General features: G+C 37.1%; 10 protein-coding genes across 10 annotated transcripts; 8 read left to right on the top strand and 2 right to left on the bottom strand.

The window, feature by feature from the left end:
* Positions 1-530: 530 nt before the first annotated feature.
* Positions 531-941, top strand: LOC129910202 (histone H3). Its single transcript, XM_055987483.1, has one exon. The coding sequence runs from the start codon at positions 531-533 to the stop codon at positions 939-941; it is 411 nt and encodes a 136-aa protein (XP_055843458.1).
* A 1,464-nt stretch (positions 942-2,405) lies between these two features.
* LOC129905494 (histone H1-like) lies at positions 2,406-3,126 on the top strand. Its single transcript, XM_055980963.1, has one exon. It carries the CDS (start codon positions 2,432-2,434, stop codon positions 3,080-3,082), a length of 651 nt encoding a protein of 216 aa, XP_055836938.1. The 5' UTR covers positions 2,406-2,431; the 3' UTR covers positions 3,083-3,126.
* A 583-nt stretch (positions 3,127-3,709) lies between these two features.
* Positions 3,710-4,081, bottom strand: LOC129910193 (histone H2B). Its single transcript, XM_055987470.1, has one exon. The coding sequence runs from the start codon at positions 4,079-4,081 to the stop codon at positions 3,710-3,712; it is 372 nt and encodes a 123-aa protein (XP_055843445.1).
* Positions 4,082-10,692: 6,611 nt separating this feature from the next.
* On the top strand, positions 10,693-11,111 carry LOC129905499 (histone H2A). Its single transcript, XM_055980968.1, has one exon. The coding sequence runs from the start codon at positions 10,699-10,701 to the stop codon at positions 11,071-11,073; it is 375 nt and encodes a 124-aa protein (XP_055836943.1). The 5' UTR covers positions 10,693-10,698; the 3' UTR covers positions 11,074-11,111.
* A 7,291-nt stretch (positions 11,112-18,402) lies between these two features.
* Positions 18,403-19,111, top strand: LOC129905490 (histone H1-like). Its single transcript, XM_055980958.1, has one exon. The coding sequence runs from the start codon at positions 18,429-18,431 to the stop codon at positions 19,077-19,079; it is 651 nt and encodes a 216-aa protein (XP_055836933.1). The 5' UTR covers positions 18,403-18,428; the 3' UTR covers positions 19,080-19,111.
* A 1,187-nt stretch (positions 19,112-20,298) lies between these two features.
* On the top strand, positions 20,299-20,770 carry LOC129905500 (histone H2A). Its single transcript, XM_055980970.1, has one exon. It carries the CDS (start codon positions 20,352-20,354, stop codon positions 20,724-20,726), a length of 375 nt encoding a protein of 124 aa, XP_055836945.1. The 5' UTR covers positions 20,299-20,351; the 3' UTR covers positions 20,727-20,770.
* Positions 20,771-21,979: 1,209 nt separating this feature from the next.
* LOC129910183 (histone H3) lies at positions 21,980-22,390 on the top strand. The gene has a single exon (XM_055987459.1). The coding sequence runs from the start codon at positions 21,980-21,982 to the stop codon at positions 22,388-22,390; it is 411 nt and encodes a 136-aa protein (XP_055843434.1).
* Positions 22,391-23,855: 1,465 nt separating this feature from the next.
* On the top strand, positions 23,856-24,564 carry LOC129905489 (histone H1-like). The gene has a single exon (XM_055980957.1). It carries the CDS (start codon positions 23,882-23,884, stop codon positions 24,530-24,532), a length of 651 nt encoding a protein of 216 aa, XP_055836932.1. The 5' UTR covers positions 23,856-23,881; the 3' UTR covers positions 24,533-24,564.
* Positions 24,565-25,160: 596 nt separating this feature from the next.
* On the bottom strand, positions 25,161-25,532 carry LOC129910174 (histone H2B). The gene has a single exon (XM_055987451.1). It carries the CDS (start codon positions 25,530-25,532, stop codon positions 25,161-25,163), a length of 372 nt encoding a protein of 123 aa, XP_055843426.1.
* A 266-nt stretch (positions 25,533-25,798) lies between these two features.
* Positions 25,799-26,223, top strand: LOC129905497 (histone H2A). The gene has a single exon (XM_055980966.1). The coding sequence runs from the start codon at positions 25,805-25,807 to the stop codon at positions 26,177-26,179; it is 375 nt and encodes a 124-aa protein (XP_055836941.1). The 5' UTR covers positions 25,799-25,804; the 3' UTR covers positions 26,180-26,223.
* Positions 26,224-26,699: the final 476 nt, after the last annotated feature.

Below are 26,699 nucleotides of genomic sequence, written 5' to 3'. Positions count from 1 at the left end.
TGGATTTGGTTTTGTTTGACTTGTAATAATCGATGTGTTCGTTTGAAAAGCAATAATATTTTAATTATTTTTCTTTTCTAAGAATTTATCAATTACTTTATTATTTCAGGCGCGTCAAAGCTAGGTAAAAAAAATAATTTAATTTACCACAGGTAGCCATTTTCTTTTTCTTCATTTTATTTTCTGTCTTCATATATTTTTTTTTTTTCAGATTTCCACATACATATACAAATATATATGTAGATTCAAATATTTGAAAAAAATTTTATTTTCCAGTCATTTTTCTTTAAGATAATTTGATATTCACCGCACAAAAGTCACTGTTGAACTGTGTTTTGCGCTACAACTGCCACATTATTTATGCTATTTTTTCTTGCCTCTCCAATTGGAAATTCTTTTGAGAATGAAAAAAAAACAACTGAACGGAGACAAATTTAGGCTCGTATTGATAAACAAGATTTTTAAAATTTTTCAGAGTTATTTAGTGATTGTGTCTAGTTCAAGTGTGAATAAAAATAAAATTGTGAAAAATGGCTCGTACAAAGCAAACTGCTCGTAAATCGACTGGTGGAAAGGCTCCAAGGAAGCAGCTGGCTACTAAAGCAGCTCGTAAAAGTGCTCCAGCCACCGGAGGTGTAAAGAAACCACATCGTTATCGTCCCGGAACTGTGGCTCTTCGTGAAATCCGTCGTTATCAGAAGAGTACTGAATTGTTGATCCGCAAATTGCCTTTCCAACGTTTAGTTCGTGAAATCGCACAAGATTTCAAAACTGATTTGCGTTTCCAGAGCTCAGCTGTTATGGCGCTTCAAGAAGCAAGTGAAGCATACTTAGTTGGTCTTTTTGAAGATACCAACTTGTGCGCTATTCATGCCAAGCGTGTAACCATTATGCCAAAGGACATTCAATTGGCCAGACGTATCCGTGGTGAACGTGCTTAAGATTTTAACACGTTATATTAAAAAACGGTCCTTTTCAGGACCACAAATAATTTCAAAGAGATACAAACCAATTTCATTCAATAATTGCATATTGAAAATTAGTTAGAATAAATATAGCTAGGTTTTTAATTTTTTTTTTCTCAATCTACGCCTCTAGCAGGGGATAAATACTTTTTAGGCAAAATATTTAGTAGATATGCTTTATTTTTTTACATTTTTCTAAGAATTTAAGAAATATGTATCTAGGCAGCTTGTAGGTACATTATTTAAGTTTATTTTTCCATTGGATACACGTTCCTTTCTGTTGAATTTCATAATTCTTGCAAAAGAAGCTGCATAGTAGGTTTGCTTTTTTTTTTCTTGAACAAAACCTTAGATGGAATGTTTAAATAAACAAATTATATGCGTTGGAATTGATGTATATATGCCTGAAACATGAAATTTAATTATTTTTTTTACTTAATTATATTATTTTTACGCTATAAAATTTGTTTATTAGGTCCATTGATTACATCGACAAAATGTTATGATTCTTGCAGAGTTTTTTTTTTCATGCATACAGCTGTACCTGGAATGGAATGTTTGACTAAACAAAAATTATGTATTTTATACGTTGTATATAAACATAAAACACAAAATGTCATTATTTGACACATAAATATTTAATATTTTTGATATTTTTGATGTTTTTTAATATGTTTTTATTATAATTTTTATTATTCTTGGAGCGAGTGTATGCAGGGTGAATTTTGTATGTTTCATACACTACCTATACGGTGCGATCGAATGGTTGCATTTACAAGTACAAAAATAACAAAAAATATTGTTATTTTGATGTAAAATTGATATTTATGTGATTATTTATTTATTAAGTAATTTTTAATGATATATTTTGTTTATTTTGTCATTGTATAAATGAAAAACTAATTTTGTAACAAAATGCCACCGCCTAGAGAAAGTGAAAGACGCGTTTCATTACTCAAATAGTTTTAATTGATTTTAAAAGAAATGTTATTGTTTTTTGCTCAAATTTTGCAACAATTTAGTTAGTTGAACTATTAACAATATAAAAAAGTTAATTTTGATAAGAAAATATATTTTGTTGTTAAATTATAAGCGTTCTTAAACGTAAGTATTGAAAAAAAAACATCAATCATTGACTTCAAATGTAGTTTGTGCCATAACTGGAAGTTATTTTTTGGAAAAAATATTTAAATAATAAACTATTATATTGTATGAATATAGTTTATTAGTTTTTTTGTAAAATTCTAGCTAAAAATATGAAAAATCTTTAATTTTTCAGACTAACCTAAGGATGCAACAGTGTAAAAGCGTTCAAATAAATGAAAATTTTGTATACCTTCGTTCTCGTTGATTCTCATCAATTCAAGTCTATGAGTTGATATTTCGCTTGAAGATTACCAAAAAAAAAGTGAATTCTTAAAAGTGTTTTATTATATTGAAAGTTATATTTTAATAAAAAAATCAAAATGTCCGATACTGTCGCTGCATCTCCTGCCGTTGTTGCAGAAAAAAAACCCAAGAAGGCTGCTGCCAGTGGTTCAAAGAAACCAAAATCAACTCCAACTCATCCTCCTACTCAGCAAATGGTTGATGCCGCCATCAAGACATTGAAGGAACGTGGTGGCTCTTCGTTGTTGGCTATCAAAAAATACATCGCAGCTACTTACAAGGTGGACGTTCAAAAACTTGCTCCATTTATCAAAAAATACTTGAAAAGTGCTGTGATTAGTGGTAAATTAGTGCAAACAAAAGGAAAGGGTGCTGCTGGTTCTTTCAAATTGTCTGCATTAGCAAGCAAGGAACCAAAAGCAAAGTCCGCCGAGAAGAAAAAATCTGCTGCTAAACCAAAAGCCGCTGCAGCTGGTGACAAAAAATTGAAGAAGGCTGCTGGTGAGAAGAAAGTGAAGAAAGCTGCTGCCACTACAAAAAAGACTGCCGATAAAAAGAAGGTAGAAAAGCCAAAGGTAAAAAGTGCTAAGAAAACTACCGCAGTCAAAGCTAAACCAACTAAAGCAAAGGCCGCTGCTCCCAAGCCAAAAGTACCAAAAGCAAAATCAGCGACAGCATCTGCAGCTAAACCCAAAAAGGCGGTTGCTGCCAAGAAGGCTAAGAAGTAATTTCAATATAAATTTGAAATTAATATACAAAACCACAGTCCTTTTCAGGACTACAAATTTTTTTTCAAAGAGATTCAAACTTCAATTGCTACAAATTGAAAAAAAACAAAGAAAAGAAGTAGGTTTTTCCTTCAAATCCAAACAGAACAGTTTTAGTTTAGGTTTTTTTTTTGTATGGAGTCTATGATTTTTATTCAAACTGCAAACAATTTTAGAAATTAAATGCGAAGAATGTGATGATTTTCAATTTTATTACAAATTTATGTCAATACAATTATATCGATGCTACAATATTCTAAAAAAAAATGTCGATGCTCGATAGTTTTCTCGAGAAAAAAACATGGCGACGACCGACGACGCTGCATAGTTTTCTCAAAAGAAAAAAAAAATTAAAAAAAATATGTCGACGATACTTAGTTTTCTCAAAAAAAAAAAACATATCGACGCTACATAATTTTCTCAAACAAAATCAATGCGAGAATAGAATGATTTAATTTTTTTTTTTTCAATATACATAAATTCCCTAATAGAAATCATAGATTTTTTTTGTGAATTTGGTTGGTATCTCTTTTTGATATTTTTGCGGCCCTGAAAAGGGCCATTTATTGAAGAAATTCAGTAAATAAATTACTTCGAGCTTGTGTATTTGGTAACTGCCTTAGTTCCTTCACTAACAGCGTGCTTGGCAAGTTCACCAGGCAACAACAATCGCACGGCAGTTTGGATCTCCCGACTTGTGATTGTTGAGCGTTTATTGTAGTGAGCTAAACGCGAAGCTTCAGCGGCAATCCTTTCGAAGATATCATTTACAAAACTGTTCATGATGCTCATGGCTTTCGATGAAATACCAGTGTCGGGATGTACTTGCTTGAGTACTTTGTAAATGTAGATTGCGTAGCTTTCCTTCCTCTTGCGCTTCTTCTTCTTATCGGTCTTGGTGATATTTTTTTGTGCCTTTCCGGCCTTCTTTGCTGCTTTACCACTAGTCTTGGGCGGCATTTTTAATTTCACTTCACTTCACTGTTGTAGTAACTGAACACTATGACGATTGAACGAGAACTGTGAGCTCACCGTTTTTTTTTTTTTTTTTTTTTTTTTTGAATTTAAATTAAGGTTTTTATATTTTTCAATTTGTTTTATATACAATTGACTTAAAACTAAACTTATAACTATATTAATCATGTCGGCTCAACAATAGGGGCCCGACGTACTTCTAATGACTCTATATAATGCTATTTTACAATATCATATTTTTGTTTACTTAATCTATTACATGAGTTTTCTAAATATTTTAATATATTTTACATGGTTTGTTTTTTAAGAATTTAATATAAAATCTACTTATAGATATTTTACCCTCTATAGTGTTGATTGGTGGTTTTTTCGTAGAACGGTGTTTCTTCGTTGTCCATTATATCCTCGAATCGGTCGTCTGTGATGGCTCGAACGTTCAGGTAGCGATGGCTGGGCTCTAGTTGTTGCTGGAGTAATTGTTGGACTTCTGAATTCGGATGGTGTTCCAGGTTCCTGATGATCTTCGTTGATAGCTGCCGCATAAATTGATCAATGGGAATCAATTTTGCCTCCTCGTACAATTTCCTGGTTGGGTAGTATCTCCTCGTAACTGGGTGTCGCTGTAGTCCTGTACAGATGCGAAGTATCTTCCTTTCGAATAGCTGGATCTTCTTCATTGATGTTGGGGAAATGGTGAACCATATGGGGCAGGCATATGTCACTACTGGCCGGATTAGCTGCTTATAAACCAAAAGTTTCGTCTTCTTGCTCAATCCGTTCCGTTTCCTGAGAAGCGGATGGACCAAGTGAAGGGAAAAGTTGGCTCTCTTCACCATTAAGGCTGCGTGGTTGTTGAACTTGAACCGGTTGGTAAAGTTGATTCCTAGGTACTTGGTTGTTGTTTGTACCTTTATCTCCGTGTTGTCAGGAAGCTTTATGCTTATGTCATCACAGCGTGATGCAAAAGCTCTGCGTCCTCTCGTTGCTGTTGTTGGTGGCCTGAAGCAAATGAGCTCGGTCTTGTTGCTGTTGATCTTCAATCCCCATTTTAGATAATAGTCCCATAAGTTCCTGATGTGGTCCTCCACTCTCCTGGCAGCTATTTCGGGAGAAAGTGATGTCGCATATGTGATGGAGTCGTCGGCAAAAAGCTTCGTCTTCGTTCCTGGGATGTTGGTGGGCTGGTCAGCGGTATATATGTTGAAGAGGATTGGTCCCAATTTCGATCCTTGCGGCACTCCAGCGCAGATTGTTTTCCTCGTGGACTCGTTCTTGTTAACCTGTACATAAAAGAATCTATGTGTTAGAAAATTTTTTATTATTTTTACCAGGTTGCTCGGGAGTCCGAGCTCTGTTAGTTTGAATACAAGTCCTTTTATCCAAACTGTATCGAAAGCCTTTTCGATGTCCAGGAGACAAGCTATTGTTGTTTCCTTTTTGTTGAGTCCAAGGGTGACGTCTGTGTGGAGTCCAATCAGGGGATGAATCGTTGAATGTTTTCCTCGAAAGCCGTACTGGAACTGTGGTATGATATCCCTTTCCGTGCAGTGGTTGTTGATTTTCCTTAAGATGAGCGCCTCCAGGATCTTGCTCACACAGCAGAGAAGAGAAATCGGTCGATATCCTTCTACGTTGTCGCGGTTGGTCTTCTTTGGCACAGGAACTACTTTTGCCATTTTCCATGATGTTGGGAAGTAGCTGTTGTTGATGCAGTTGTTAAAGATGATAGTCAGGAGAAGTAATGCTAGATTCGGTAACTTTTTAAGCACAAAGTTAGAGATCTTATCACTTCCCGCTGACTTTTTTGAGTTCCCACTATGAATTATATCAGACACTTCTTCGAAAGAAGTGAAAGTATCATTCATAAGTGGTTTCTCCGCAGGGTTGTCCTCGTTGAAGATGGTGATTGGGTCGCTGTTGGCATCTATCTCCTCGTATCTGGCATCTACTTCTTCGATGAAATCTGGTAGGTGTGTTGGTGGGCGGTCCTTGAAGTTGTCCTCGAAGTGGTCGGCAAATACTTCCGCTTTCTCCGCTGCTGTGGATGCTGTCCCTTGTCCATGATTAATTGTTTCCGGCAGTGTACTCTTCCTTCCAACGAGTACATTGATTTTCTTGAAGGTGTCCGGTCCAGGTTTTATGTCCTCTAATCGCTTCCTGAAGTTTTCTTCGTGATGGTGTTTTACCGCCTGGTTGAACATGGTGTTGGTACATTGTAGCTCGGAGTGTACACGTCTATACTCGTCGTTTTCCCTGTTGTATGTCCGGTGGTAAATCCTTTGGAGTTTCTTCCTTAGCCTTTGTCTATGAGCATATATGGCCTGTATATGCTCAGGCATGTTGGCATAGCGATCTCTGCTGGTCCTAGTGGTCTTCTGCCTGTCCAAAGCGCTGTTCACTGTGGTCTCGAAGCACTTTATTGCGTTGTCGATCTCGGTGTTGGTGAGGTTGTTGGTGGTTGGGATGTCCGGGAGTCCATCGTTGAGTTCTGCACGGAACCTTGTCCAGTTAATCCTGTTGTAGTTGATGAATGTCTCTGGTTGGGGTTGATCACTGAAAATCCTTTGGGCCAATCGTATCCTTAGCTCCACTGCAAGATGGTCGGAGTCACTATCGTGTGCAACACAGCTATAGTTCCGTAATTCCTCCAGGATGTTGATGAAATTTGATGTCACTAGAAAGAAATCAAGATGAGATGGTGTTCTAGGGTAAGTTGGTTTAGGTTGTGATACTGCAACCAGTGAATGGAGTTCGGGGTTGCCATGTAGCCAGTCTACAATGGCTATTCCGGGTAGGTTATCTGTGTCATCCATCCAAAGGCTGTGACGGGCGTTGAAGTCTCCTCCTATAACACAGTACGTGTGTTGATTTGCCACTGCGTTGATTACGTGCAAATTATGCAGTATGTCGCTCCTGTTTGCGTTGCATTTGTTGTAGACTGAGACCACTAGCAGTGTGTCGGAGTCATTTAGTCTGATGATGGCGGCTGTTGTCTCCATGCTCCTTAGTCCAGTAATCCTAGCCTGTTCGCTCCTGAGGTCTGATTTATGAAGAATTGCTGTTCCTCTGCCATCCGTTGTTTTGTCCTCTCTGTAGGACGTGTATCCATCCGGTTTAAAGTGGTTCCTGGCGGTGATGTTTGTTTCCTGTAAGAAAATAATGTCTGGTTTTTTAGTTTTTAAGAACAATGCAAGGGCAGTTCTTCTCGCTGTGGAATAAATAGAATTTAAATTATATGTTATAAAAGAAATGTGGGTTCTTATATACATAATTCGCATATAAGTTTACCCAAAATTACTGTTTTTTGCTTATCATCCAAACTACCGTAGTTGCTTGGAACAATCTTCTTTGCCTTCTGGAGAAGAGAAAGAAGATCTGTTCCAAACAATCTTTCAGTATCATCGAAGATGTTGAATGATGTTGATGATGATGGTGCTGGTCCTTTCTGGCTGGTCTTCTTGGGCTGTGGTGCTGGCTTCGAAGCTGATGGTTTCGGTGTGGGCTGGGGGGCTGTTGGTGGTGTGGCTTTCCTAGGTGCCTTCATGCTGGTTTTTGCTGCGTTTGCGTAAGATATTCCACTTACGACTGCTTTGGTGGCTGACTGCTGGGCAAATTGGTGTTTCTCCTGTTTGAGTGCTGCTTGTTTCGCCTTCTCTGCTAATTTCTTCTTCCTTGTTGGGCATCCGCTGTAGCTTGCCGGGTGTCCGGTTTGTTGGCAGTTGACGCAGTAGACCTTGTCGTCCGTGATGTTGTTGGCTGTCCTAGCGCATTGTCCTGGTAAATGGCTGTTGTTGCATTTTACGCACCTGTACTTCATCCCACAGTTGCTGGCCACATGGCCGAACTTTTGGCAGTTCTTGCACTGGGAGATGGAGGTGCTCTTAAACTTTTCCCAATGAACTTTCTGGTTCATGAGTAAAGTATTTTTGTAAATGCTGGGCAGGTCCGCTGTTTTTTGCACTTCAACCACGAAGCTGTTGCATTTTTTGTCTCCTCTCATTTTGTATGGGCTCACTGAGATGACCGGGATTCCTTCCTTTAGTAATTCGTCCTTGATTTCCTTGGGATCGTGGGTGTAGTGCATTGATTTGAGCACTAAGAGCTTCTTCTTGTCTTCCTTGGCTGTGTAAGTGTTGAATTCTGTGTTTCCTTTCCTTAGCATGGTCCTGATTTTTTGATGTTCCTCCAATGTCCGGGTTGTGATGACGGACTTAGACTGGTTGATGTTGTGGATCTTGAAGCTGATTCCGTCTTCCTTCAGTGTTTTGGTGATGGCTGCTACGTTCAATCCATAGCAGATGATTGGTGGCATCAATGATGTTTTCGTTTCTGGAGCTGATGGTCCGTTCCTAGTTTGCTGGCTTAGTTGTTGAACTGGCTGTTTGGTAGGTTGCTGGCTGGCGTTTCCTTCGGGTTGTTTTGGTAGGGTTTTGTCCTCTATTGCTACCTTCTTGGGTGGTACTTTTTTTGGCGATGAATTGGGCGATGTGGAAGTTTTCCTCTTCCGGTTTCGAACGACCTGGAACTCCTGTTCGCAGTCAGATTCCAGTGTAACCATTTCCTCGGTTTCACTTTCCGTTTCCATGTTGTCTTCCTCTTCCTCAGAGACTGGTTCTTCTGGGGATTCCACAGTCTCGTTGATGGCGGCGTCTTCTTCCTGGCGTTCCTCGTACAGTTGCTCGATCCCAACTAACAATTTGATTTCCAATAGTGTCAATACAGGCTAATTTTTTATTTGTAAAATAACAACAGCAAATCTTATACAAGCCACTTTGGCGTAAATTACCGAGGTTATTTAATTGCCTTAAGACTTTCTTTCACAAGTGCTATGAAATTAATAAGCTTTTTTAACAACATTTTAACAAGGTCTTTCAAAAGTTAGCAAAGACACATATAGTGTGTTCAGAAAACGCTATTTAGCTTCTTAAAGAACATCATAATACAGTATGAATAAGGCTGTCATATAAAAGAAAAAAAATATTCACATGTGAATTTATTTATTTTATTTATTTCTTTTATAATTTGTATTTTTTTTTTCTTTTTGGTACTTCTTCTGCATTTTTTCTTTTTCCTGAAATGAAATAAATTTATTTTAATTGAAAAAACATTACTTTACTTACAAGGCCCAGGTAGGAATTGAACCCACGTATCCCGCATACCAGCCCAGCACGCATCCACCAGACCAAACTCAATGTAAAAGAGAACTGGAAAATTGTGAATATATTGGTTTTGTAATTTGTCCCTTACTATTTTCTCCAAAATTGTGATAGCTAATACTTTGCAAAATTATTTTTCAAATAAATGAAAATATATTTCATATCTTTGTTTGCATTTTTGTTCGATAAAAAAAAAATTGCGTAGGTTTATTATTTATAACTTTTTTTTTTTTATTCAGATTTACCACTGTTATTGTTCGTATACATATGTATGTAATTCATTAAATATCCGACCCTCTTCTTAACTTGAGTTTGGTGATGGAGATATCCGACTGCAAATATCAGCGAAAGCGATTAATATTTTTCTAATTACAATTTTATCATTTCATTATAGCCACAACAAAACCAATACAAAGTGCTAAAAAGAGATTTAATTCACTAACAAAAAAAAATATTAAAGTAAAATTCAATTGGACACCATTTATGTTTACTCACAAATTGGAAATGTCACAAATTAAACAAGCAAACATTTCTATCAAACGTTTACTTACAACAGCAAATAGCTTTATTAACAAGGCGTTGATAAAATGGGTTATGTATTTGGTAAACCTCTTTAAACAGGTCTTAATGATGCTTAGACAAACAGGTCTTTTTGTAAATATCTTTAAGTTGTTCTTAAGAAGACCATTTGTAATTTATATATACAAGTGTTGTTCAGAACTCTATAAAAAGGATTTAAAGAGGTCTTCTTTTACTTCCAAATGGTTGAACTGCATAATTAAACTTTAAATAAACTTTTTATTAGCTATAACTTGCCGAATTGAAAAAATCGAACCTAATGAAAGCTAAATTGTTAGTTGGGATGTCGCTGAGCTTGGCGTGCATGGAGACCAGGAACTCCTTTCCATGGGTCTTCATGCCTGCTTTTACGTGGCTTTTAAAAGCCTCGTAAGCCTGCTTTACGTCATTCTTCCTCCTCTCGGATTTACCCATAATGGGATTACCAAAAGGTTTTATTGCTGAAAAATAAAGTGATTAGGGAAATAATAATTTTTGGTGGTAATTAAGAAAAGGATAATCCTTTTTGGGGAAAAACCCTTTTATGGTCGCAGGTAGGCGCAGGTAGTCCTTCGCTTAATCCGCTGTTGTCCGTTTTTAGGGGTGGATTTTTTAATGTCCGTAAAAATTCCGCGCACACGTCCGTTCGCACTGACTGAATGACACTGAACTGAATGAGTGAGCTCACCGTACATTTCCCCCAGTTAATGTTCCCTGTTTGTACGAGCAGTTGTCAATTTTACACACCGCTTTTTCGATGTGTGAGCAGCTGCAAGATTTGTATAAATAAAAGTGAGCATTTGTGATTCGGTCAGAATACAGTGTGCAGTGCTGAAGTGAACAAGTCTTTTTCTCTTAAATTGTTTAATCTAAATAAAAAGTTTTAATATGTCTGGTCGTGGTAAAGGTGGAAAAGTGAAGGGAAAGGCAAAGTCCCGCTCAAACCGTGCTGGGCTTCAATTCCCTGTTGGTCGTATCCATCGTTTGCTCCGCAAGGGTAACTATGCTGAGCGCGTCGGAGCTGGTGCCCCAGTGTATTTGGCAGCTGTTATGGAATATTTGGCGGCTGAAGTTTTGGAATTGGCGGGAAATGCTGCTCGTGACAACAAGAAGACAAGAATCATCCCCCGCCATTTGCAATTGGCCATCCGTAATGACGAGGAATTGAACAAATTGCTTTCTGGTGTAACAATTGCTCAAGGTGGTGTTCTTCCCAATATCCAAGCTGTTTTGTTGCCAAAGAAAACCGAAAAGAGTGCCTAAATTTGGTACCTATTGTGCTGCAAAAACAAGAAACACAAAAAAAAACCGTCCTTTTCAGGACGACAAACCATTTCTACGAGAGATACATCGATTTTTTCATTACGAACCTTTATTAATTTAAAATGTTGTTGTTGTTGTTTGTTTGTTTTTAATAGAAAAAAACGCTCGAACACATACAAAATAGCTTAATTTGATTGAAAAATAAAAAAATAGCGCATTTAAGATACTTACAAAAATATACCTAGGTAAAAGATTCATAAAAAGGTAAAAAATATGGATTTGGTTTTGTTTGACTTGTAATAATCGATGTGTTCGTTTGAAAAGCAATAATATTTTAATTATTTTTCTTTTCTAAGAATTTATCAATTACTTTATTATTTCAGGCGCGTCAAAGCTAGGTAAAAAAAATAATTTAATTTACCACAGGTAGCCATTTTCTTTTTCTTCATTTTATTTTCTGTCTTCATATATTTTTTTTTTTCAGATTTCCACATACATATACAAATATATATGTAGATTCAAATATTTGAAAAAAATTTTATTTTCTTGTTCGTTTCAATCAAATTTTTTTTTATTTCAGACGATCAATACGTATGAATTTTAAAACAGTAAAATTTAAGTGTATATCAATTTAAGATTTTATTGTGGTCCTGAAAAGGACCGATTGTTTGTTTTTAAACGAGAGGAAATTAACCTCCGAAACCATAAAGAGTACGCCCTTGTCTCTTCAAAGCGTAAACTACATCCATGGCGGTGACGGTCTTACGCTTGGCGTGTTCAGTGTAAGTAACAGCATCACGGATAACATTTTCCAGGAACACTTTTAGAACACCACGGGTTTCTTCGTAAATCAGACCAGAAATACGTTTTACACCACCACGACGAGCCAATCGACGAATTGCTGGTTTGGTAATACCTTGGATATTATCACGCAACACTTTACGATGACGTTTAGCGCCACCTTTGCCCAAACCTTTTCCTCCTTTACCACGACCAGTCATTTTTCTTTAAGATAATTTGATATTCACCGCACAAAAGTCACTGTTGAACTGTGTTTTGCGCGATTGAACGAGAACTGTGAGCTCACCGTTTTTTGGTTTATTGAACATTATATATATACAATTTTGACTTATAACTAATATGATAAACTTATGATAATTTTACATTTGTTGGCACATAGGGGGCCTAACGTTATACATTGTCTTAAGATTAACAATTTATGAATAATAAAATACATGTCAAAAAATTTAAATTAAAAGTCGGCTGACTTTATCGTTCTCAGGGTGTTCATTCCCGGTTGTCAATGGTGGTTTTGGTGTAGGTTGGGGGAGTGGTGTTTAGCCGCGGTAGAAGGCTGACCCAGTGTCAGCGTAGAACGAGACTGCCTCCTCGTTGTCCTTGAGTATGTTGTCATCTAGAGTTTCCATCACGCTGAGGTATCTTGGCTCTGGATGTCGTTGTTCAGTGGTCATCCTTCTCATTAGCTGATTCGGGTGGTCGATGGTGTTCCTCACTAGTCTCTTCGCCGAGAGAACTAGGTATTTGTCCAGTGGCATCATGTTGGCTTCGGAGTAGAGATGTTCGTTCCTGTAGTATTTCCGTCGCTGTCGGTCGAAGTGCAGGCCGGTGCAGATCCTGAGTATCTTCCTTTCAAATATTTGAAGCTCCTTCATGGCTGTCTTCGAGATGGTGAACCACACTGGGAAGGAGTAGCTGATGACTGGTCTTATGAGCTGCTTGTAGATCAGTAACTTCGTTGGCTGACTTAGTCCTGCTCTCTTCTTCATCAATGGGTATACGCGGTGGAAGGCCCAGTTGGCTTTCCTCAATACGTTCCTTGAGTGCGGGTTGAACCTTAACAGCTCGTTGAATTGGATTCCCAGGTACTTCACGTTCTGTTTGGCAGCTATGGTGGATCCATCAGGGAGTTTCAGGACTAGATTTCGGCAAACGCCTGCTGAGCGGCTTCCTCCATTAGTGGTAGGTCTCCTGAAGCAGACAAGTTCCGATTTCGAAGTGTTGATACGGATGCCCCATTTTTTGTAAAAGTTGAAGAGTCTGCTGATGTGGGCTTCTACTTTCCGGACAGCCATGAGCGATGACATTGATGATGTGTAAGTAAGCGAGTCGTCAGCATAGAGCAGGTTCTCACATCCAATTGGTACCGGTTGGTCGGAAGTCATCAGGCTGTAGAGGAAGGGGCCAAGTTTTGAGCCTTGGGCGACTCCGGCTGCGATGTCCTTCATGTTGGATTTCAAGTTGTCAATTTGAACGAAGAATTTCCTGAAAGAAAGAAAGGAAAAAAGAATTTTTATTAGTGGCGAAGGTACCTGTAATACGTGTAGTTTATGTATTAGGCCTTCTATCCAAACGCTATCAAATGCTTTCTCGACATCCAGAAAGCATCCGACGGTGGCACGATGACTGTTGAGGGAGGTGGTGAGGTCGTGTTGAAACTTCAGTAGTGGATGCAGCGTTGAGTGCTTTTCCCGAAAGCCAAACTGCATGTCAGGGATGATGGAATTGTCACTGCAGAATTTCTTCAGTCTCCGGAGGATTACTTCTTCCAGTAATTTGCTGATGTTGTTGAGCAGTGAAATTGGCCTGTAGTTGGATACCAAGTTGGATGCACCTTTCTTCGGAATTGCCACAATCTTCGCTGTTTTCCACGTCCGGGGGAAGTAGCAGTTGTTGATGCAGTTGTTGAGGATGATTGTGAGGAAAATCATGACAACTTCTGGAAACCTTTTGATGATATAGTTGGAGACTCCATCTGGTCCAGCTGATTTTTTTGGCTTGGCTTTGCCGATGATCTCTGCAACCTCCTCTAGACTGCATAGGTGTGGGCAATTGGTGGGATCACTGGCTGGGTTGGTGTCATCGAAGCTGATTATGGCTGGATTTGGCTGTAGGGTCTGCTGAATTGATGCCTCGACTTCTTGTAGGAACGGGGGGTCAGTTGGTGGGTGCGGCTTGAAGTTTCCCTCGAAGTAGTTAGCGAACGCTTCAACCTTGTCCTGGGTTGAGGTTGCTTCTACATTGTTGCTGATGACGGTTTCTGGCATCTGTGGCTGTTTTCCGATGATGCTGTTGATGTTCTTGAATGCGTCCGGTCCTGGTTTGATGTCTTGCAACCTCTTCTGGAACTGGATGTTGTTGTGGTGCTGGATGGAGTTCCGGAACATGATGTTCGTTTGTTGCAGCTCATTCCAAACTGTCTGGTAGCTGGAGTTGGTAGTATTCAGCTCGCTTTGGTGGATCCGCTGGAGCCTTTTCCTTAGCCGCTGCCTGTGTGCATACAGGTTCTGGATGTATTCCGGAAGATGCTGGTACCTGTCCTTTGATGTCTTCGGCTTCTTTTGCTTTTCCAGGGCTTCAGAAACGGCGTGTTGGAGGTTGTCTATCGCTGCGTCGATTTCCATATCCAGCAGGTTCCTGTTTGACGGTGGAAGGGTAATATTGTCCTCGATGTCCTTGTGTAGTCTCTCAATGTCCAGCTTTCTGAAGTTGATGAAGTTCTCAGGAGGTTCTGAAATAAAAAGAATAGGTTGGCTTAGATTAATAGATAGTTGAACAGCTTCATGGTCTGAATCACTCGGGACCAAAGTACACATATAATTCCGGAATTCCGGAAGTATGTGCACAAGATTTGAGGAAGCCAGGAAGAAGTCCAACGTCGATGGTGTTCTTGGGAAGGTCGGTTTCGGCTGGGATATAACCACCAGGGAATGCTCGCCGCAGTTCTGCTCCATCCAGTCCACGATGGCTCTGCCTTCTCGGTTGACTAGTTCATCCGACCATAGGGTATGTCTCGCGTTGAAGTCGCCGCCAATGATGCCGTAGGTGCTTCTCTTAAGGAAACCGTTGAGTATGTGCAGGTCACTTTGGATATTTGCTGACAAGGAGGCGCACTTGAAGTAAACGCTGATGATTGTAAGGGTCTCACCCCCTCCAATGGTCATCTTGATGGCGGTGGCTTCGCTGGTCCGCAGTCCGGGGATGATGACTTCTGCCGAATTGGGGGAGAGTTTGTCCTTTATGAAGATAGCTGTTCCAACGCGGTCCTCGTTTTTGTCCTGGCGGTACGTCTTGTATCCTTTGATGTTGATGTTGTTCCTTTTGGTGACCTTCGTCTCACTGATGAGGGCTATATCCGGGGTGTTGCTCTTCATAAACAAGTTAAATGACGTCCTCTTCTCTAGGCTGTATAACGAGTTCACGTTATACGTCAGGATGCGGAGCTTCTTTAGTGACATACTGTGAAGACAAAGGCGGCCAAGACCGCGGACTTCTCGTTGTCACTCAGTTGGTTGTAGTTGGGTGGTACGGCATTCCGGGCTTTATCCATGAGGGCGATGAGGTTGGATCCAAGGAGCCGCTGGACTTCATTGTTGAGGTTCATGGATCCTGAAGATGGTTTCACTGGCGCTTTCTTCGCAGGGATGGTTTTGGCTGGAGTCCTTGGCTTCGTTGCGGGTGGTAGATTCTGCTTAGCTGCTGTTGGTCCGGGTGGAAGATTAAGCTTCGCTCTTGCTGCATAGCTGACCGCTGGGCGGGTAAGTACGCAGGCTGATTTGGCGACGATCTCCTTCTGCGCCTTCTTCTCAGCAGCGATCTTGTTCCTCTCAGTGAGGCGGGCCTTAAGAGTGGGGCATCCCTTGAAACTGGCTGGATGTCCTTCCTTCTGGCAGTTGGCACACCAAACATCGAGTCCAGTGTTCTCCTTCCTCTTGCATTGTCCGGGCTCGTGGGCTTCTTTGCACTTCACGCAAACGTATTGGCGGCCACAGTTGGTGGCTACATGTCCGAAACGCTGACAGTTTCGGCACTGGACAATTTCATTGGACTTGAGCCGCTCCCAGTAGACCCTCTGGTTCATAATGAGAGTCTTAGCGCAGACCTCATTGATGTCGCTAGACTTCGCAACCTCCACAACAAAGTTGTTGTATACCTTCGTCTTTGTCCTCCTCGATTTGAAATGGGTCACTTTGACAACTGGGATCCCTTCGATCCGGAGTTCTTCTTCGACGTCTAGTGGCTCACACGTGAAGTGGATGTTTATTACACTGGATAAACGAAACACTTATTTTAAAAAAAACCTTTGTTCCGAGAATTACTCAGGGTAACGATTGGATTAACACAGGTAGCCCGCAGGTATACCTGAGTTAAATTTTATATATTTTTATTAGGGGTGGATTTTTAGTAAACTTCCGCTAACGGTGTGTGCGCACTGAATGTTGAACACTGAATGTGTGTTTTGCGCTACAACTGCCACATTATTTATGCTATTTTTTCTTGCCTCTCCAATTGGAAATTCTTTTGAGAATGAAAAAAAAAACAACTGAACGGAGACAAATTTAGGCTCGTATTGATAAACAAGATTTTTAAAATTTTTCAGAGTTATTTAGTGATTGTGTCTAGTTCAAGTGTGAATAAAAATAAAATTGTGAAAAATGGCTCGTACAAAGCAAACTGCTCGTAAATCGACTGGTGGAAAGGCTCCAAGGAAGCAGCTGGCTACTAAAGCAGCTCGTAAAAGTGCTCCAGCCACCGGAGGTGTAAAGAAACCACATCGTTATCGTCCCGGAACTGTGGCTCTTCGTGAAATCCGTCGTTATCAGAAGAGTACTGAATTGTTGATCCGCAAATTGCCTTTCCAACGTTTAGTTCGTGAAATCGCACAAGATTTCAAAACTGATTTGCGTTTCCAGAGCTCAGCTGTTATGGCGCTTCAAGAAGCAAGTGAAGCATACTTAGTTGGTCTTTTTGAAGATACCAACTTGTGCGCTATTCATGCCAAGCGTGTAACCATTATGCCAAAGGACATTCAATTGGCCAGACGTATCCGTGGTGAACGTGCTTAAGATTTTTACACGTTATATTAAAAAACGGTCCTTTTCAGGACCACAAATAATTTCAAAGAGATACAAACCAATTTCATTCAATAATTGCATATTGAAAATTAGTTAGAATAAATATAGCTAGGTTTTTAATTTTTTTTTTTCTCAATCTACGCCTCTAGCAGGGGATAAATACTTTTTAGGCAAAATATTTAGTAGATATGCTTTATTTTTTTACATTTTTCTAAGAATTTAAGAAATATGTATCTAGGCAGCTTGTAGGTACATTATTTAAGTTTATTTTTCCATTGGATACACGTTCCTTTCTGTTGAATTTCATAATTCTTGCAAAAGAAGCTGCATAGTAGGTTTGCTTTTTTTTTTCTTGAACAAAACCTTAGATGGAATGTTTAAATAAACAAATTATATGCGTTGGAATTGATGTATATATGCCTGAAACATGAAATTTAATTATTTTTTTTACTTAATTATATTATTTTTACGCTATAAAATTTGTTTATTAGGTCCATTGATTACATCGACAAAATGTTATGATTCTTGCAGAGTTTTTTTTTTCATGCATACAGCTGTACCTGGAATGGAATGTTTGACTAAACAAAAATTATGTATTTTATACGTTGTATATAAACATAAAACACAAAATGTCATTATTTGACACATAAATATTTAATATTTTTGATATTTTTGATGTTTTTTAATATATTTTTATTATAATTTTTATTATTCTTGGAGCGAGTGTATGCAGGGTGAATTTTGTATGTTTCATACACTACCTATACGGTGCGATCGAATGGTTGCATTTACAAGTACAAAAATAACAAAAAATATTGTTATTTTGATGTAAAATTGATATTTATGTGATTATTTATTTATTAAGTAATTTTTAATGATATATTTTGTTTATTTTGTCATTGTATAAATGAAAAACTAATTTTGTAACAAAATGCCACCGCCTAGAGAAAGTGAAAGACGCGTTTCATTACTCAAATAGTTTTAATTGATTTTAAAAGAAATGTTATTGTTTTTTGCTCAAATTTTGCAACAATTTAGTTAGTTGAACTATTAACAATATAAAAAAGTTAATTTTGATAAGAAAATATATTTTGTTGTTAAATTATAAGCGTTCTTAAACGTAAGTATTGAAAAAAAAACATCAATCATTGACTTCAAATGTAGTTTGTGCCATAACTGGAAGTTATTTTTTGGAAAAAATATTTAAATAATAAACTATTATATTGTATGAATATAGTTTATTAGTTTTTTTGTAAAATTCTAGCTAAAAATATGAAAAATCTTTAATTTTTCAGACTAACCTAAGGATGCAACAGTGTAAAAGCGTTCAAATAAATGAAAATTTTGTATACCTTCGTTCTCGTTGATTCTCATCAATTCAAGTCTATGAGTTGATATTTCGCTTGAAGATTACCAAAAAAAAAGTGAATTCTTAAAAGTGTTTTATTATATTGAAAGTTATATTTTAATAAAAAAATCAAAATGTCCGATACTGTCGCTGCATCTCCTGCCGTTGTTGCAGAAAAAAAACCCAAGAAGGCTGCTGCCAGTGGTTCAAAGAAACCAAAATCAACTCCAACTCATCCTCCTACTCAGCAAATGGTTGATGCCGCCATCAAGACATTGAAGGAACGTGGTGGCTCTTCGTTGTTGGCTATCAAAAAATACATCGCAGCTACTTACAAGGTGGACGTTCAAAAACTTGCTCCATTTATCAAAAAATACTTGAAAAGTGCTGTGATTAGTGGTAAATTAGTGCAAACAAAAGGAAAGGGTGCTGCTGGTTCTTTCAAATTGTCTGCATTAGCAAGCAAGGAACCAAAAGCAAAGTCCGCCGAGAAGAAAAAATCTGCTGCTAAACCAAAAGCCGCTGCAGCTGGTGACAAAAAATTGAAGAAGGCTGCTGGTGAGAAGAAAGTGAAGAAAGCTGCTGCCACTACAAAAAAGACTGCCGATAAAAAGAAGGTAGAAAAGCCAAAGGTAAAAAGTGCTAAGAAAACTACCGCAGTCAAAGCTAAACCAACTAAAGCAAAGGCCGCTGCTCCCAAGCCAAAAGTACCAAAAGCAAAATCAGCGACAGCATCTGCAGCTAAACCCAAAAAGGCGGTTGCTGCCAAGAAGGCTAAGAAGTAATTTCAATATAAATTTGAAATTAATATACAAAACCACAGTCCTTTTCAGGACTACAAATTTTTTTTCAAAGAGATTCAAACTTCAATTGCTACAAATTGAAAAAAAACAAAGAAAAGAAGTAGGTTTTTCCTTCAAATCCAAACAAAACAGTTTTAGTTTAGGTTTTTTTTTTTGTATGGAGTCTATGATTTTTATTCAAACTGCAAACAATTTTAGAAATTAAATGCGAAGAATGTGATGATTTTCAATTTTATTACAAATTTATGTCAATACAATTATATCGATGCTACAATATTCTAAAAAAAAATGTCGATGCTCGATAGTTTTCTCGAGAAAAAAACATGGCGACGACCGACGACGCTGCATAGTTTTCTCAAAAGAAAAAAAAAATTAAAAAAAATATGTCGACGATACTTAGTTTTCTCAAAAAAAAAAAACATATCGACGCTACATAATTTTCTCAAACAAAATCAATGCGAGAATAGAATGATTTAATTTTTTTTTTTTCAATATACATAAATTCCCTAATAGAAATCATAGATTTTTTTTGTGAATTTGGTTGGTATCTCTTTTTGATATTTTTGCGGCCCTGAAAAGGGCCATTTATTGAAGAAATTCAGTAAATAAATTACTTCGAGCTTGTGTATTTGGTAACTGCCTTAGTTCCTTCACTAACAGCGTGCTTGGCAAGTTCACCAGGCAACAACAATCGCACGGCAGTTTGGATCTCCCGACTTGTGATTGTTGAGCGTTTATTGTAGTGAGCTAAACGCGAAGCTTCAGCGGCAATCCTTTCGAAGATATCATTTACAAAACTGTTCATGATGCTCATGGCTTTCGATGAAATACCAGTGTCGGGATGTACTTGCTTGAGTACTTTGTAAATGTAGATTGCGTAGCTTTCCTTCCTCTTGCGCTTCTTCTTCTTATCGGTCTTGGTGATATTTTTTTGTGCCTTTCCGGCCTTCTTTGCTGCTTTACCACTAGTCTTGGGCGGCATTTTTAATTTCACTTCACTTCACTGTTGTAGTAACTGAACACTATGACGATTGAACGAGAACTGTGAGCTCACCGTACATTTCCCCCAGTTAATGTTCCCTGTTTGTACGAGCAGTTGTCAATTTTACACACCGCTTTTTCGATGTGTGAGCAGCTGCAAGATTTGTATAAATAAAAGTGAGCATTTGTGATTCGGTCAGAATACAGTGTGCAGTGCTGAAGTGAACAAGTCTTTTTCTCTTAAATTGTTTAATCTAAATAAAAAGTTTTAATATGTCTGGTCGTGGTAAAGGTGGAAAAGTGAAGGGAAAGGCAAAGTCCCGCTCAAACCGTGCTGGGCTTCAATTCCCTGTTGGTCGTATCCATCGTTTGCTCCGCAAGGGTAACTATGCTGAGCGCGTCGGAGCTGGTGCCCCAGTTTATTTGGCAGCTGTTATGGAATATTTGGCGGCTGAAGTTTTGGAATTGGCGGGAAATGCTGCTCGTGACAACAAGAAGACAAGAATCATCCCCCGCCATTTGCAATTGGCCATCCGTAATGACGAGGAATTGAACAAATTGCTTTCTGGTGTAACAATTGCTCAAGGTGGTGTTCTTCCCAATATCCAAGCTGTTTTGTTGCCAAAGAAAACCGAAAAGAGTGCCTAAATTTGGTACCTATTGTGCTGCAAAAACAAGAAACACAAAAAAAACCGTCCTTTTCAGGACGACAAACCATTTCTACGAGAGATACATCGATTTTTTCATTACGAACCTTTATTAATTTAAAATGTTGTTGTTGTTGTTGTTTGTTTGTTTTTAATAGAAAAAAACGCTCGAACACATACAAAATAGCTTAATTTGATTGAAAAATAAAAAAATAGCGCATTTAAGATACTTACAAAAATATACCTAGGTAAAAGATTCATAAAAAGGTAAAAAATATGGATTTGGTTTTGTTTGACTTGTAATAATCGATGTGTTCGTTTGAAAAGCAATAATATTTTAATTATTTTTCTTTTCTAAGAATTTATCAATTACTTTATTATTTCAGGCGCGTCAAAGCTAGGTAAAAAAAATAATTTAATTTACCACAGGTAGCCATTTTCTTTTTCTTCATTTTATTTTCTGTCTTCATATATTTTTTTTTTTTCAGATTTCCACATACATATACAAATATATATGTAGATTCAAATATTTGAAAAAAATTTTATTTTCTTGTTCGTTTCAATCAAATTTTTTTTTATTTCAGACGATCAATACGTATGAATTTTAAAACAGTAAAATTTAAGTGTATATCAATTTAAGATTTTATTGTGGTCCTGAAAAGGACCGATTGTTTGTTTTTAAACGAGAGGAAATTAACCTCCGAAACCATAAAGAGTACGCCCTTGTCTCTTCAAAGCGTAAACTACATCCATGGCGGTGACGGTCTTACGCTTGGCGTGTTCAGTGTAAGTAACAGCATCACGGATAACATTTTCCAGGAACACTTTTAGAACACCACGGGTTTCTTCGTAAATCAGACCAGAAATACGTTTTACACCACCACGACGAGCCAATCGACGAATTGCTGGTTTGGTAATACCTTGGATATTATCACGCAACACTTTACGATGACGTTTAGCGCCACCTTTGCCCAAACCTTTTCCTCCTTTACCACGACCAGTCATTTTTCTTTAAGATAATTTGATATTCACCGCACAAAAGTCACTGTTGAACTGTGTTTTGCGCTACAACTGCCACATTATTTATGCTATTTTTTCTTGCCTCTCCAATTGGAAATTCTTTTGAGAATGAAAAAAAACAACTGAACGGAGACAAATTTAGGCTCGTATTGATAAAGAAGATTTTTAAAATTTTTCAGAGTTATTTAGTGATTGTGTCTAGTTCAAGTGTGAATAAAAATAAAATTGTGAAAAATGGCTCGTACAAAGCAAACTGCTCGTAAATCGACTGGTGGAAAGGCTCCAAGGAAGCAGCTGGCTACTAAAGCAGCTCGTAAAAGTGCTCCAGCCACCGGAGGTGTAAAGAAACCACATCGTTATCGTCCCGGAACTGTGGCTCTTCGTGAAATCCGTCGTTATCAGAAGAGTACTGAATTGTTGATCCGCAAATTGCCTTTCCAACGTTTAGTTCGTGAAATCGCACAAGATTTCAAAACTGATTTGCGTTTCCAGAGCTCAGCTGTTATGGCGCTTCAAGAAGCAAGTGAAGCATACTTAGTTGGTCTTTTTGAAGATACCAACTTGTGCGCTATTCATGCCAAGCGTGTAACCATTATGCCAAAGGACATTCAATTGGCCAGACGTATCCGTGGTGAACGTGCTTAAGATTTTTACACGTTATATTAAAAAACGGTCCTTTTCAGGACCACAAATAATTTCAAAGAGATACAAACCAATTTCATTCAATAATTGCATATTGAAAATTAGTTAGAATAAATATAGCTAGGTTTTTAATTTTTTTTTTTCTCAATCTACGCCTCTAGCAGGGGATAAATACTTTTTAGGCAAAATATTTAGTAGATATGCTTTATTTTTTTACATTTTTCTAAGAATTTAAGAAATATGTATCTAGGCAGCTTGTAGGTACATTATTTAAGTTTATTTTTCCATTGGATACACGTTCCTTTCTGTTGAATTTCATAATTCTTGCAAAAGAAGCTGCATAGTAGGTTTGCTTTTTTTTTTCTTGAACAAAACCTTAGATGGAATGTTTAAATAAACAAATTATATGCGTTGGAATTGATGTATATATGCCTGAAACATGAAATTTAATTATTTTTTTTACTTAATTATATTATTTTTACGCTATAAAATTTGTTTATTAGGTCCATTGATTACATCGACAAAATGTTATGATTCTTGCAGAGTTTTTTTTTTCATGCATACAGCTGTACCTGGAATGGAATGTTTGACTAAACAAAAATTATGTATTTTATACGTTGTATATAAACATAAAACACAAAATGTCATTATTTGACACATAAATATTTAATATTTTTGATATTTTTGATGTTTTTTAATATATTTTTATTATAATTTTTATTATTCTTGGAGCGAGTGTATGCAGGGTGAATTTTGTATGTTTCATACACTACCTATACGGTGCGATCGAATGGTTGCATTTACAAGTACAAAAATAACAAAAAATATTGTTATTTTGATGTAAAATTGATATTTATGTGATTATTTATTTATTAAGTAATTTTTAATGATATATTTTGTTTATTTTGTCATTGTATAAATGAAAAACTAATTTTGTAACAAAATGCCACCGCCTAGAGAAAGTGAAAGACGCGTTTCATTACTCAAATAGTTTTAATTGATTTTAAAAGAAATGTTATTGTTTTTTGCTCAAATTTTGCAACAATTTAGTTAGTTGAACTATTAACAATATAAAAAAGTTAATTTTGATAAGAAAATATATTTTGTTGTTAAATTATAAGCGTTCTTAAACGTAAGTATTGAAAAAAAAACATCAATCATTGACTTCAAATGTAGTTTGTGCCATAACTGGAAGTTATTTTTTGGAAAAAATATTTAAATAATAAACTATTATATTGTATGAATATAGTTTATTAGTTTTTTTGTAAAATTCTAGCTAAAAATATGAAAAATCTTTAATTTTTCAGACTAACCTAAGGATGCAACAGTGTAAAAGCGTTCAAATAAATGAAAATTTTGTATACCTTCGTTCTCGTTGATTCTCATCAATTCAAGTCTATGAGTTGATATTTCGCTTGAAGATTACCAAAAAAAAAGTGAATTCTTAAAAGTGTTTTATTATATTGAAAGTTATATTTTAATAAAAAAATCAAAATGTCCGATACTGTCGCTGCATCTCCTGCCGTTGTTGCAGAAAAAAAACCCAAGAAGGCTGCTGCCAGTGGTTCAAAGAAACCAAAATCAACTCCAACTCATCCTCCTACTCAGCAAATGGTTGATGCCGCCATCAAGACATTGAAGGAACGTGGTGGCTCTTCGTTGTTGGCTATCAAAAAATACATCGCAGCTACTTACAAGGTGGACGTTCAAAAACTTGCTCCATTTATCAAAAAATACTTGAAAAGTGCTGTGATTAGTGGTAAATTAGTGCAAACAAAAGGAAAGGGTGCTGCTGGTTCTTTCAAATTGTCTGCATTAGCAAGCAAGGAACCAAAAGCAAAGTCCGCCGAGAAGAAAAAATCTGCTGCTAAACCAAAAGCCGCTGCAGCTGGTGACAAAAAATTGAAGAAGGCTGCTGGTGAGAAGAAAGTGAAGAAAGCTGCTGCCACTACAAAAAAGACTGCCGATAAAAAGAAGGTAGAAAAGCCAAAGGTAAAAAGTGCTAAGAAAACTACCGCAGTCAAAGCTAAACCAACTAAAGCAAAGGCCGCTGCTCCCAAGCCAAAAGTACCAAAAGCAAAATCAGCGACAGCATCTGCAGCTAAACCCAAAAAGGCGGTTGCTGCCAAGAAGGCTAAGAAGTAATTTCAATATAAATTTGAAATTAATATACAAAACCACAGTCCTTTTCAGGACTACAAATTTTTTTTCAAAGAGATTCAAACTTCAATTGCTACAAATTGAAAAAAAACAAAGAAAAGAAGTAGGTTTTTCCTTCAAATCCAAACAAAACAGTTTTAGTTTAGGTTTTTTTTTTTGTATGGAGTCTATGATTTTTATTCAAACTGCAAACAATTTTAGAAATTAAATGCGAAGAATGTGATGATTTTCAATTTTATTACAAATTTATGTCAATACAATTATATCGATGCTACAATATTCTAAAAAAAAATGTCGATGCTCGATAGTTTTCTCGAGAAAAAAACATGGCGACGACCGACGACGCTGCATAGTTTTCTCAAAAGAAAAAAAAAATTAAAAAAAATATGTCGACGATACTTAGTTTTCTCAAAAAAAAAAAACATATCGACGCTACATAATTTTCTCAAACAAAATCAATGCGAGAATAGAATGATTTAATTTTTTTTTTTTCAATATACATAAATTCCCTAATAGAAATCATAGATTTTTTTTGTGAATTTGGTTGGTATCTCTTTTTGATATTTTTGCGGCCCTGAAAAGGGCCATTTATTGAAGAAATTCAGTAAATAAATTACTTCGAGCTTGTGTATTTGGTAACTGCCTTAGTTCCTTCACTAACAGCGTGCTTGGCAAGTTCACCAGGCAACAACAATCGCACGGCAGTTTGGATCTCCCGACTTGTGATTGTTGAGCGTTTATTGTAGTGAGCTAAACGCGAAGCTTCAGCGGCAATCCTTTCGAAGATATCATTTACAAAACTGTTCATGATGCTCATGGCTTTCGATGAAATACCAGTGTCGGGATGTACTTGCTTGAGTACTTTGTAAATGTAGATTGCGTAGCTTTCCTTCCTCTTGCGCTTCTTCTTCTTATCGGTCTTGGTGATATTTTTTTGTGCCTTTCCGGCCTTCTTTGCTGCTTTACCACTAGTCTTGGGCGGCATTTTTAATTTCACTTCACTTCACTGTTGTAGTAACTGAACACTATGACGATTGAACGAGAACTGTGAGCTCACCGTACATTTCCCCCAGTTAATGTTCCCTGTTTGTACGAGCAGTTGTCAATTTTACACACCGCTTTTTCGATGTGTGAGCAGCTGCAAGATTTGTATAAATAAAAGTGAGCATTTGTGATTCGGTCAGAATACAGTGTGCAGTGCTGAAGTGAACAAGTCTTTTTCTCTTAAATTGTTTAATCTAAATAAAAAGTTTTAATATGTCTGGTCGTGGTAAAGGTGGAAAAGTGAAGGGAAAGGCAAAGTCCCGCTCAAACCGTGCTGGGCTTCAATTCCCTGTTGGTCGTATCCATCGTTTGCTCCGCAAGGGTAACTATGCTGAGCGCGTCGGAGCTGGTGCCCCAGTGTATTTGGCAGCTGTTATGGAATATTTGGCGGCTGAAGTTTTGGAATTGGCGGGAAATGCTGCTCGTGACAACAAGAAGACAAGAATCATCCCCCGCCATTTGCAATTGGCCATCCGTAATGACGAGGAATTGAACAAATTGCTTTCTGGTGTAACAATTGCTCAAGGTGGTGTTCTTCCCAATATCCAAGCTGTTTTGTTGCCAAAGAAAACCGAAAAGAGTGCCTAAATTTGGTACCTATTGTGCTGCAAAAACAAGAAACACAAAAAAAACCGTCCTTTTCAGGACGACAAACCATTTCTACGAGAGATACATCGATTTTTTCATTACGAACCTTTATTAATTTAAAATGTTGTTGTTGTTGTTGTTTGTTTGTTTTTAATAGAAAAAAACGCTCGAACACATACAAAATAGCTTAATTTGATTGAAAAATAAAAAAATAGCGCATTTAAGATACTTACAAAAATATACCTAGGTAAAAGATTCATAAAAAGGTAAAAAATATGGATTTGGTTTTGTTTGACTTGTAATAATCGATGTGTTCGTTTGAAAAGCAATAATATTTTAATTATTTTTCTTTTCTAAGAATTTATCAATTACTTTATTATTTCAGGCGCGTCAAAGCTAGGTAAAAAAAATAATTTAATTTACCACAGGTAGCCATTTTCTTTTTCTTCATTTTATTTTCTGTCTTCATATATTTTTTTTTTTTCAGATTTCCACATACATATACAAATATATATGTAGA

This window comes from Episyrphus balteatus, chromosome 1, assembly GCF_945859705.1.
Source record: "Episyrphus balteatus chromosome 1, idEpiBalt1.1, whole genome shotgun sequence".
In the NCBI taxonomy this organism is placed as follows: domain Eukaryota; kingdom Metazoa; phylum Arthropoda; class Insecta; order Diptera; family Syrphidae; genus Episyrphus; species Episyrphus balteatus.
The sequence above is the reverse complement of the archived record's forward strand: the minus strand, read 5'-3'. Positions and strand labels throughout refer to the sequence as shown.

Coding starts and splice junctions, on each gene's coding strand:
- LOC129910202 (XM_055987483.1), top strand. CDS start 531: ATGGCTCGTACAAAGCAAACTGCTCGTAAATCGACTGGTGGAAAGGCT.
- LOC129905494 (XM_055980963.1), top strand. CDS start 2,432: ATGTCCGATACTGTCGCTGCATCTCCTGCCGTTGTTGCAGAAAAAAAA.
- LOC129910193 (XM_055987470.1), bottom strand. CDS start 4,081: ATGCCGCCCAAGACTAGTGGTAAAGCAGCAAAGAAGGCCGGAAAGGCA.
- LOC129905499 (XM_055980968.1), top strand. CDS start 10,699: ATGTCTGGTCGTGGTAAAGGTGGAAAAGTGAAGGGAAAGGCAAAGTCC.
- LOC129905490 (XM_055980958.1), top strand. CDS start 18,429: ATGTCCGATACTGTCGCTGCATCTCCTGCCGTTGTTGCAGAAAAAAAA.
- LOC129905500 (XM_055980970.1), top strand. CDS start 20,352: ATGTCTGGTCGTGGTAAAGGTGGAAAAGTGAAGGGAAAGGCAAAGTCC.
- LOC129910183 (XM_055987459.1), top strand. CDS start 21,980: ATGGCTCGTACAAAGCAAACTGCTCGTAAATCGACTGGTGGAAAGGCT.
- LOC129905489 (XM_055980957.1), top strand. CDS start 23,882: ATGTCCGATACTGTCGCTGCATCTCCTGCCGTTGTTGCAGAAAAAAAA.
- LOC129910174 (XM_055987451.1), bottom strand. CDS start 25,532: ATGCCGCCCAAGACTAGTGGTAAAGCAGCAAAGAAGGCCGGAAAGGCA.
- LOC129905497 (XM_055980966.1), top strand. CDS start 25,805: ATGTCTGGTCGTGGTAAAGGTGGAAAAGTGAAGGGAAAGGCAAAGTCC.